General features: G+C 51.5%; 1 protein-coding gene across 1 annotated transcript in view; it reads right to left on the reverse strand.

The window, feature by feature from the left end:
* Positions 1-10,686, reverse strand: part of ALDH1L1 (aldehyde dehydrogenase 1 family member L1) — a 60,877-nt gene extending 50,191 nt beyond the window's left edge. The window contains exons 1-5 of the mRNA XM_058288577.1: positions 10,505-10,686; positions 6,843-6,994; positions 3,195-3,429; positions 2,146-2,311; positions 122-223 (exon numbers count right to left, since the gene is read on the reverse strand). Of these exons, the coding sequence (XP_058144560.1) occupies positions 122-223; positions 2,146-2,311; positions 3,195-3,429; positions 6,843-6,969 (630 nt within the window). The 5' untranslated portion in view covers positions 6,970-6,994; positions 10,505-10,686. The remainder of the gene's footprint in view (positions 1-121; positions 224-2,145; positions 2,312-3,194; positions 3,430-6,842; positions 6,995-10,504) is intronic.
* Positions 10,687-11,021: the final 335 nt, after the last annotated feature.

The raw sequence follows: 11,021 nt of genomic DNA on the forward strand, positions 1-11,021 counted from the left end.
TCTTCACTCATTACAACCTAAACCACCCAGCTCAAGCCCCAGCCTCTCCCTCCTGGCCATTTGCTCTCTGCCCCCCACAACTGCACACAAGCACACTTCCAGGTGGACAGATGACACTCACCTTGGCCAATTCCTTCTTCTGAATCCCCTCATAAGTGGCCCCTTCCTTGGGCTGAGGGATCCTGGGAGCTTTTCCCTCAGCAATCAGCTGCACGGCCTGCACCTAAGGAGACCCTCGGCTCAGTTGTCTCCTCCAGCATTAGGACCCTCCCTCAACCCCTGTGATGGCTAATGTCATGTGCCAACTCGGTTAGGTTACGGTGCCCGATTGTTTGATTAAGCAAACACTGGCCTGCATGCTACTATAAGGGTATATCGTACGTAGATGCAGTTGACTGCATCTACAATCAACAAAGGAGATTGCCATCAGCAGTGTGGCGAGTCTCCTTATCCAATCAATTGGAAATCTTAGAAGCCAAACTTAGGGTTTCAGAGGTCGGAAGAACAATTTCCACTTCATCTCCAGCATTGGCTCTTTCTAGAATTTCCAGTCAGCCAACTTACCCTGGGGAATTCAGACTAAGGACTTCAGCATCACCTTTATCAGAGTTTTCAGCTTACAGCCTGCCCTACAGAGTTTGGAATTGCCACCGCCACATGAGCCAATTCCTTATAGTAATCTCTCTCTTTATATGCATCCTGTTGGTTCTGTTCCTCTGGAACACCCTGACTAAGACACCCCCAGATTCTGCATTCACACCTGGCACACCCAGTGCAATGTCTGGCATACAACAGGCGCGCTCAAGGAATATCCGTTGTATGGACAAAGAGAGTCTGAATCTACAAAATGGGCACCAAAAACCCTGCTCTATCTACCACGGGAGGTTTTATATCCAGCTGAAAGATGATACTGACTATCAAGCCCTGGATAGTTATAGCACAAAAAAACTTTTAAGACACCCTCTGCCTTTTATGGAGAATGGGTCTTGAGCCTCATGGTAGATTTGGAGGTACAAGTTTGCAGTCTGAGATGAAGCATGGACTACTTTCTCTGCTAAAGGAAAGGAGAAGGAAGTAGTGATGGTAGGAATCAAGGAAGGGGGAGAAGGAGAGCCAGAGAGATTGTACACTTGGTGAGAGAGGGTTTAGGGGAAGAAACTCCAGGATAAAGTGATTTGGGCATCAGAAAGGTCTACAGCAGGCTGTCCACCAGGGTCATCTGTGACAATGCAAGATCCCATACCTGCATTGCCCAACATGGCAGCCATGAGCCACGCTGGGCACTTGAAAGGTAGCAGTGAGCTGAGGAACTGAATTTTTGCTTACCAGGAATTATAACTGATTTAAATGGAAATAGCCTCATGTGGTTAATGGCTGTCATATTGGACACACAGCTCTAAAGGAGGCTTTTAGTTTTGGCTGTGAGCTATGCAATGCAACCCTTCTCTCTCATTAAATCTTGAGTCAAGTCTACTTTGCTCGCTACTTTTTGTGAGCAAGTAGAATTTTTAGGGGAGCATACAAAGAGGATGGGCCTTCTGTCCCTGGAATCAAGAGTTGTAAGTCTTGAGCTACAGAGTTATAAGCCTTGATCTACAGAGTTGTAAACCTTGAGCTACCAGTTACCATCTTTGCTCCCATTTGGAGGCAGCCAGCCTGAGAATAAAGCTAACTGAACAGAAAGCAGCAGCTTCAAGGGGGGAGGATCCTAATGACAAGCTTCAGGAACCAGCCAGCTTGATGCCATCCCTGCCTTTGGTCTTCTTTCTTTAATGAGCCAAATATGTCCCTTTCTTTGCTAAAGCCTTTAAAAATATTTTTATGTATATATATGTATTTTAAAGATACTTAGATTACATAAATGTTACACCGAAAATAGGGATTCCAATATGCCCCACTCCCCTTGCAGGCAAGAGTCCTGCTTGCTACAACATATTATTTATCCTAATCCTGCTCATTTGATATGCTGAAATGAGAACTCTCTTCCCTCAGAATCCTGGATTTCCGGTGAGCTCCATGACAAGCTCTTCCATGTAGACGCGGTGTGGGGGGTGGGGTGTCTAGAGAGGGTACCCGGGAAAGGAGAGGCCCTGAGAATGCGTGTCAGGGGAGAAGATAGTGGTCCGGGCAGTGCCCAGCCCTTACCATGCCTTTGATGCCTTCGGGGAAGAGGAAGCGGTTGTATAGCGTGCTCACGGTGTCATCTGGGAGAATGTCACACTCCTTCTGGAGCAGGAGGTCCCCCGTGTCCAGCCCGTCATCTGCCCAGAAGACGGTAAACCCACCTTTCTTGTCTCCATGAATGAGCGTCCTAGGAAGCAGAAGAGTGACAGAGAAGGATGCCCCCTGGGGCCCCTGTCACACTCTAGCCCAGCCTCTCCCTCCCCTCCAGGGAGAACTGTCACCCGCTATGACAGGAAGGGGGAGGGAGAATGAAAACAAGGTTTTTGGATGCCAACCTTGTACCAGGTATTGTGCTGAAAGTTCTACATGCTCTTTAAAATTTAATCCTCACAACCAGTGTAACAGATACTGTGTCTCCCTTTCACAGACAGGGAAACTGAGGCCCAGAGGTGGTCAGGGAGCCTGAATTCCAACCAGACCTTTGCGACTCAAAACCCACTCAACATCAGCTCAAATGTCTCCTCCCCAGAAAGACCCCCACAATCACCCCTTCCAAATTGTCCCCACCCACCAGAAGCCAACACACCACCCATGTCATTATCTTCTTAGCACTTTGCATCATCTTAAATTATCTAGTTTGTGTGACCCTTCATTCCAGTCTGAGTTTATCTTTTTTTCTAAGGATGCTGTTGAGAGCCAGGTTCAGTGAATCTGCAGCAGGACTCTGGGGACAGAGTGCCTGGGTGACTTCCTGGGTGCCCTCAGCCTCCAGGCCCCAACCCCTGCCAGGTGGGAGAAGTGGCAGTGCCTCCTTTGCGGGTTTGCTGTGAGAACATAAGTGCTCGGCCACGCCTGTCTCTGGTGCCACAGAAGCATTGCCTCTTTCCCCAATCCACTTGACGAAGGACGTCCAGCCGCCATAGCGTAAGCCCCTCTATCATGCCCCATCAGCAGCACCAGAAGAAATGCTGCAGGTTAAGGAGAGATGATGATTCAGGCAGACGGGGGATGGAGAGGAGGTGGGGGCATATTGGGATGGACACTCCCCCCATGGCGTTGCCCTCTCTCACCAGTTGATGGCTGAAGCCCCTCGGTGCCGGGGGAGCAGAGACGGGTGGTAGATGATGGAGCCGTGCTGGGGGGCGCTGATGACCTCCATGGGGATGAACTGGCTGCAGAAGGGCAGGACGTTGAGCTCGGCACCCAAAGCTTGGTATTTCGCCACCACCTCCGGCAGGGCCTTTCCCTTCACCCGCCAGCAGGGGAATTTGAACACTGGCACGCCATCTTTCTCCGCTTCCAGGCCTATGGGACAATGGGTGAGACACTGGCCCCTTCTAGCTCCTCCCTTACTCCATTGTCACCTCTCTTTCCCAGAAAGGTGGCTCCGGCCTTCCCTCTGGACCTGTCCCTTCCACCCTCCACCCCTGCCCTGCTGGGCTCCAGCAGGCAATGCCTCGTGGGCAGCACCAGCCAAGAGGGAGGCTCTGAGACCACTCTGCCTGCCGTCTGATTTGCATTGGTCACCAAGACTTCTTAGTGCTTCTTTCTTCCAGAAGGAATCTTCTAGAAGGAGCCCGACCCCAAACAGCTGCCCTCTCCAGCTTGTTCTACTTCCACTGAGTCATTAAGTGATGATCTCTTTGCCCTTTGACAGTCTGCTTTGTAGCTGCTCCCTGCTTGGCTCTGCCAGGAAGGGATCCTGGAAGAAGGCTGGAAAGCTGGAGTGGGGAGAAGGGGCTTGCTCCTCTCAGTTGGGTGCCTGTCCTCCAAGCATCACCCCAGCCTCACCACTTCACCCCAGCAGCAGCAAGTCCTTTCCATAGCACAGCTGAATCTGGTTTGTAGTTGTTCCAATCCTTGCAGAATGAGGCTCAGTGCACCGCTCACCATCTCAACACTGGCACGGCCAGCTGGTGTCTGCATCCTGGAGGTCTCTGTACCGCCAACAGGACCCCTCCTCCCTGCTCAGCTCCCATCACCTGCTGAGCTGTGCCCCCCGAGGTCTGAACCACACTCCGCCAAGTTTCCAAGTTTTAATTACAACTGCTTCCCACAACTTCTCTAGCCTCCAGTCTGCAGTCAATACCTCCCTGATACCTTAGGGGTCGCTCTTGCCTTTTCTGTTCTTCAAAATTTAATTAGCACTTCTTTTTATTACATTCTCTATTTGACAGTGGCCACGGGAGGCGCTGAGGGAAGAAGAGGTGTGATGTGGGGCATTTTTGGGACTTGGAGTTGTCCTGAATAATATTGCAGGGACAGATGCAGGATGCCATAGCCCACTGAATGAACTAGGAGAGAGTGCAAACTACAACGTAAACTATAATCCATGTGGTGTAGCAGTGCTCCAAAATGTATTCACCAAACGCAGTGAAGAAGCCACAATAATGAAAGAGGTTGTTGATGTGGGAGGAGTGGAGTAGGGTAAGTGTGGGGTATATGGGAACCTCATATGTTTTTTTTTTTTAAGATTTATTTATTTATTTCCCCTCCCGCCACCCCCACCCCAGTTGTCTGTTCTCTGTGTGTATTTGCTGCGCCTTCTTTGTCTGCTTCTGTTGTTGTCAGTGGCACGGAAATCTGTGTTTCTTCTTGTGTCATCTTGTTGTGTCACTTCTCTGTGTGTGCTGCACCATTCCTGGGCAGGCTGCACTTTCTTTCGTGCTGGGCGGCTCTCCTTACGGGGCGCACTCCTTGCATGTGGGGCTCCCCTACGCGGGGGACACCCCTGCGTGGCAGGGCACTCCATGCGCGCATCAGCACTGCACATGGGCCAGCTCCACACGGATCAAGGAGGCCTGGGGTTTGAACCATGGACCTCCCATGTGGTAGACGGATGCCCTAACCACTGGGCCAAGTCTGCCGCCCTCATATTTTTTAATGTAACAGTTTTGTGATCTATGTATCCTTAAAAAAAAAATTTTTTTAATTTAAAAATTCTCTGTTTAAACTAGCTGGGGTGATACGTGCCTCCTGACTGGTTCCTGAGAGATGCCCCTCCCTCCTTGTTGACCCACTTCTCTCTGCCAGCCTTAGAGGTTTGAGGGTAGGTGGGATCTGATGTGAGTAGATTGGACCATGCTTACAAAAGCTGCCCCATTGTGACCAGTGAGATACTTCTACAGGACACCCAAGGTTGAGGTCAGTTGTGTTGTGTGGCAGAAGTCAAGGTCAAGCAGCAGCCACAGCCAGGGCTCTGTACCCAGCATCAGAGGCTGGTGTCAAAGGTCATAACTGTGGCTGAGCTCAGGGCTCAGGCTGAGGTGGGCTCAAACCGTGGTTAGGTCCAAGATCGATGCACTTCCTGGCATCAGGGCCAGTTTAGAGCTGAGTCCAGAGGTCAGAAGTATGGCAGCATGGTTTGGGGAGGCTCCCTGCTCCTTCATGAATCAAGCCAGCCCTGAAGCCCCTTTTCTAAACCTGGCCTTCCATCCTTAAGCCCTGCCCCTACTCCATTGTCCACGAGGCCTACAAAGGACCAGGACTCCCTGGAGAGTCTGTTCACCTAAGCTTAGGGGCCCATCTACATTGGTTCAAAGGCAGTGGGCCAGGGCAGCGATTCTCAAAATGTGTTCTTCTGGAACCAGGGACATCAGCATCTTCTGGGAAGTTGCAAGAAATGCAGGTTCTTGGAAACCACCCCATTTCTCCTGAATCAGAAACTCCCATCGTGGGGCTCAGCACTCTGTGTTTCAACAGGCCCTCCAGGGACACTGATGCTGGGGGCATCCACCCACAGCGAGCCCTGGCCTGGCTGCCCTTTCAGAGCAAGTCACTGGAGTTAGAGAAGCTGGGAATGACTGCACAGCCCACCAGGATGTGGCACGGCCCCAGGAGCACACTAACTGCTGACACTTCTGGCCAGGAGCCAGTGCCAGGTCAGACTTCTCTGGGTCCCTTCTCCAGATCAGGTGGGGAGGGGATCTCCACTTATTCCAGAAAAGTCCTCAGAGTCAGTTGGCACCTGTAACAGTTTGAATTTGGCGAATTCCAACAACAAAAAAAGATTATGGTTTTGAACTAATCTATTCCTGTGTGTGAAACACTTTTAATTGGACTACATCAGTGAAGTATGACTCAGGATAAGTCTTCACCCTCTTGCTGGGTGTCACATGAATGGAGACACCCAGAGAGAAACACAGGAAAGGGAAGCTCTGCCATTTTGGATCCTGCCATGTGAGAGAAAACTCAAGGATCACTAGCAGCCAAAAGTTTAAGCAAGAAGCCCCCAAGAGGCTGGGCCCATGGAGCAGCTCAAGTCTGAGAAGTGAAGCCCTATGCCTGGTTGCCCACACCTGAGATCTGGGAGATGGTAGATTCTGGAGGGGAAGGCAGGGATCTTGGCAGAGATGGGCTGCCATCTTGCTTCGCCATGTGGCAGGACACCAGGATCACCAGTGGCTGACTATGATGAGAAAGCATCTCTGCTGATGTCTTGATTTGGACATTTCATGGCCCCAGAACTGTAAGCTTTCATCCTAGATAAAATTCCTGTTATCAGAGCCAACCAATTTCTTGGTTTGTCCTGTGGCAAACCAAGACAGCACCCAAGCAGGAGTCAGGGCAGACCATACAGGACTGCTTTCCAGCCATGGGAGCCCATTGACTTCACATCTCAAGACGGTCCTAACTGTTGCTTTCCACCCACCTGGCCCATTGCCACCCATCTGCCTGGAGCTCAGCAGTATTTCCCTGCTGCCCAGGGGCTCACTCACCCAGGGGGTCGGCCTTCCCATCCTTGTCTGGGACAGTGAACACGCCTACTATCTCATGGCCCTCCTTCCTCAGGCAGTTGTAAACTTCCTGGCCAAACAGGCTCTGCCCAATCACGGCGATCTTCATGGCAGCAGGACTGGATTGGTAGGACCTAGGAAAGGAAGAAATCTACAGGGTTAGTACCAGGACCAGCTCACCCTTCTTCCCTGTGATAATCTGAGAAACACCCCAGAAGAAGATGTTCCTAAACTTAGTCCATTCTTCTGGGTGTGAATCCATTCGAAGGAGGATCTTTTCATGAGGTGAGTTCTTTGGCCCAACCCAATTCGGATGTCTTAATCCTATGACTGGAGGCCTTTAGAAGCAGAAGTAAAGTCAGATGGGGAGAGAGAAACCCACAGAGGGGGCAGCCAGAAGCTGAACCTCAATGGAACTCAGAAGAGAAGGGAGAAGCCAGAAGAGGCTGCCATGGGCATTGCTGTGCAATGGAAAAACCCAAGGACCAAGGCTCACCAGCAGCCAGGATGATGCCTTCATTTTGTGCTTCTCCTAATCTCAAAACGTGAGCCAATAAACTCCTGTTGTTCAGGCCGACTCATTGCATGACATCTGCTTTGGAAGCCATAAAACTAAAACACTCCCCCTACCCCTACCCAGCGGAGCCCCCTCTGGCCTTGTGGCTCCATGGGTGGCCCCTGCAGGGAGATGGCCCCTGGGAAAAGGCCAGACTAGTGGATGATGACTCCAAAGGCTCTGCGACGGTGGAGGGTGAGTCACATGCTTATCATAGGATTAAGGGGATTCCTTCTTGAAACCCTTCGAACTGGCATGGAGCAATGGCAGGCAAACTGGATGTCAAGTCATTTGAGATGTACTTGAGTGTATTTTGGCAACTAGCCAGCTCTGTGACCTCAGTCAAGTGACATCAGGCCTCCCTGAGGTTGATGAGAGAGATGCCACATTCCTCAAATGGGTTTCAGCCTACCAGGTAGGTTTATTCCCCTGAACCAGGGATTCCAAACAGGAGTGAGCAAGCAGGACCCCCAGCTCAAGGGGCTTGTCTACTCACACTCAGGGGAAGATGTTGCTAGAATCCTAATTTGATTTGCTAATATCCTGTTAGGATTTTTGTATCTACAAATAGAGGACGGTTGGCTCTGTTATCCACACCTATGTGAATGTTTGTGTTCATACATATATAAAGACAAAGAGAATGAGGGAGGAGAGTATTTCACACGCTAAATTTGCCATTTCAAATCAGTCAGAGAAGGATGGATTAACCACAGCACTTTTAAAAACTAACAACATTCAAAAAGAAACTAATAAATCTAGTTCCATAGGTTATATCTTACTCCAAAAATACAGTCCAATTGGATCAAAAAATAAATATAAGAAAGAAAACATTCAAGTATTAGAAACTACTGGTAAATATTGGGCTTTATAAACCTCACACCAAAGGAGAAATGTAAAGTGAAGTATGTGATATTTTCATAACATTTTCATACATGATGATCTCAGGTTGCCACACCAATTTGTCAAAAGAAAAAAAAATACAGCCAATAGACAAATAAAAACATGTTCCAATCACAAGTAATCAAAGAAATGCAAGATAAAAGCAAGGGACTGTTTTTTGCCTATAAAATTGTCAGATATTTAAAACAAAGTAAATATCCAGTGTTGGCTAGGTTTTGGGAAAATGAACACTTGCATATAACACTTGTGGGGCAATAAATTGGTACAAACTCTCTGGAGGGAAATTTGGCAATAAAAATAAAAATCCTAAATATTTTAAAAAACGGTTCATTTCTTCCGACTCACTTCTAAGTTATAATGTTTGGACAGGACATAAAAATCATGGTACATTCACATTATATATGCAAAACAGACCTTAGAAACGGCACCCTCTCATATATATTCTTATTCTCTTACATATTCTTTTGTCCAGGAATGTAGAAGTCAAAACATCACAACAGATAACAAACATTATAATGCTTTGGCACAAGGGTGTGTGTGCATGTGTGTGTGTGTGTTTGCAATGTAAAAGCCTAGAGGAATTGACAGTGAAATGTTAAAAGTGATCATCATCAGGTAGAATTTGTTTTGTTTTGTTTTGTTTTTTTTATGACTAAAATTATTTTACCAGAATGTTCTGTTTTCCTATAATGAACATGTATTACTTGTGGGAAAAATAAATGGGTACAAAAAATTTCCTTTGGCTTCAGGGAGAATGAGGCAGAGCAGTCAACCCTGTAGCTGTGGTCACAGTTCAGGGAAAACTGAGCCTAACAGAAGCATAGGAGGAGCCTGAGCCAAGCTTGGTCTTCGCCCCTGAAGCAGCAGGTGCAGTGGGAGGCAGGGGTAGGAGGAGCCGCAGGGGGGGGCTGGGGTGGGGCAGAAGAGCCAATAGATGCCCCGGGGGGTGGGGCGGGGGTGTGTGCAGCTTCTCCGCCCCTTCTCAGCCAGTCTCCTGCAGTCTTTGCCCTGGGGCGTGTGTGGGGAGGGGTGATGGCTCTGGGCCAGCTGTGGAGGCCTCTCAGACTTCCTGCCCAAGCCCCCAGCTCAGGCTTCGCCCCCCAGACCCCCCATGGCCATGGGGCTGTCCTTCTGTTCAACCCTTGGGCAAATCGCTTCTGCCTCCATCTCTTTGTCTCTAAAGGGAGTGTCAGACGGCTGACTTGCCAAAGCTGTCGTGAAGGCAGCACCTAGGTGGCATGGAGGGCTCCTGTGTGACAGATGCTGCGCCAACGCGCTCTACCAGCAGAAGCTCCTGTCATTCTTGAGAACCTAGGAAGGGAGGTTCTTAGTCCCCCTTCCCATTTGACGGATGAAGAAACTAAGACGCGAGCCTAAGTCACAGAGAAGTGGGGGAATGGGGCTGAAAGACCGATAAGGAAGCCAGAGCCCACGCCTCTCGGCGCCGATTCTGAAAATCCCTGTGGAATTCTGTCTTGGTCAGTACCTCGGGCACTCGCGGGACCTGCCTCTCCTAGACGCTGTGGCGAGGGAGCCTGGACAGGGGCCTTGGGGGGACTGGTTAGTAGTGGTGTGGCCCCAAGAACCACGTGGTGGTGGTGGGTAGAGGCAGCAGGGTCGGACAGGGCTGCAAGGCAGGGCTTCCCCCCAAGTCCAGTGCGCGAGGGAGCGGGGAATGTGGGCAGGGGAGCTGGGGCGCGGCCAGTACCGGAGCGTCCCAGAGACCACCCACTTACCCAACCACGGAAGGCCCTCGTGCCAGGCCCCCAGAACGGGCCAATCAGAGAGACCTTCCCCAGGCCCAAGACCGCGGTACCGGCTTAGAAAAGGACAGGCGGCCCAGGAGACCGGCTGTCGCCTGCTTGTCCCGTGCCCTCTCTCGGAGCCTTCGTTTTCTCTTCCGTAAACCAGGCCGGCTGTACCTTCGCCCGCAGGGAGGCAGGCGTGCGCTCCGGAAAGCGCCCCGCGCGGCGCGGGGAGGGCAGCCCCCCGGCCCTGCGCACCAGCCCCCGCGCCCGGGTCCCTGCAGCCCTGAGCGCCTCCCCCAGCTCCAAAGACAACCCCGCACCCTGACACCCGCAGGCCGGGAGGCTGAGATCGAGCGCGGGAGCTCCCGGAGCAGCGAGCTGGGGAAACTCATTCCTTCCCAGGGGAGGTGGCCGCAGCGCGGAAAGTGCGGGGGACTCACCGGCCGGGGGACGGAGGCTCCGAGCGCTGCGGCCCCGAGAGGAGAACCGGACGGGAGCTCTGGGAGCAGCCGGCTCGCTGCGCTGGAGGCAAAATCCAGCTGCGCAGAGGAGGGCGCGTCGCTCCCGCACCAGCCCGAAGCCACCTCCTAGGCTGCGTGCCGGGCCGGGGCGCGGGGCGGGGCCGGCGGGGGTCAGGGGCGGGAGGAGGGGCAGGGGCGGGCGGGAGGAGTCCGCCAGAGGCCAGGGCAGCGCTGGCTGGGTGACCGTGCCTGGGCAAGTCGCTCACCCTTTCTGGGCCCGTAAATGAGAACGACAAGGGCTGCGATTTACGGACCTTGGGAGAAGTGGTGCAGGCACCCAGCCCTGCGCAGTTATGGGTGCTTGGCAAGGCTGAGCTGGTAAGAGGGAACCCTCGCTGAACTGGGCAATTTCGTTCATTAATTCAGCCAGTCAGTCATTCACTCAAGAACAAGGTGCTACCCGATGTAGCGCAAAAGTGGGTTCTTTTCTCCCAAC

This window comes from Dasypus novemcinctus, chromosome 26, assembly GCF_030445035.2.
Source record: "Dasypus novemcinctus isolate mDasNov1 chromosome 26, mDasNov1.1.hap2, whole genome shotgun sequence".
In the NCBI taxonomy this organism is placed as follows: Eukaryota; Metazoa; Chordata; class Mammalia; order Cingulata; family Dasypodidae; genus Dasypus; species Dasypus novemcinctus.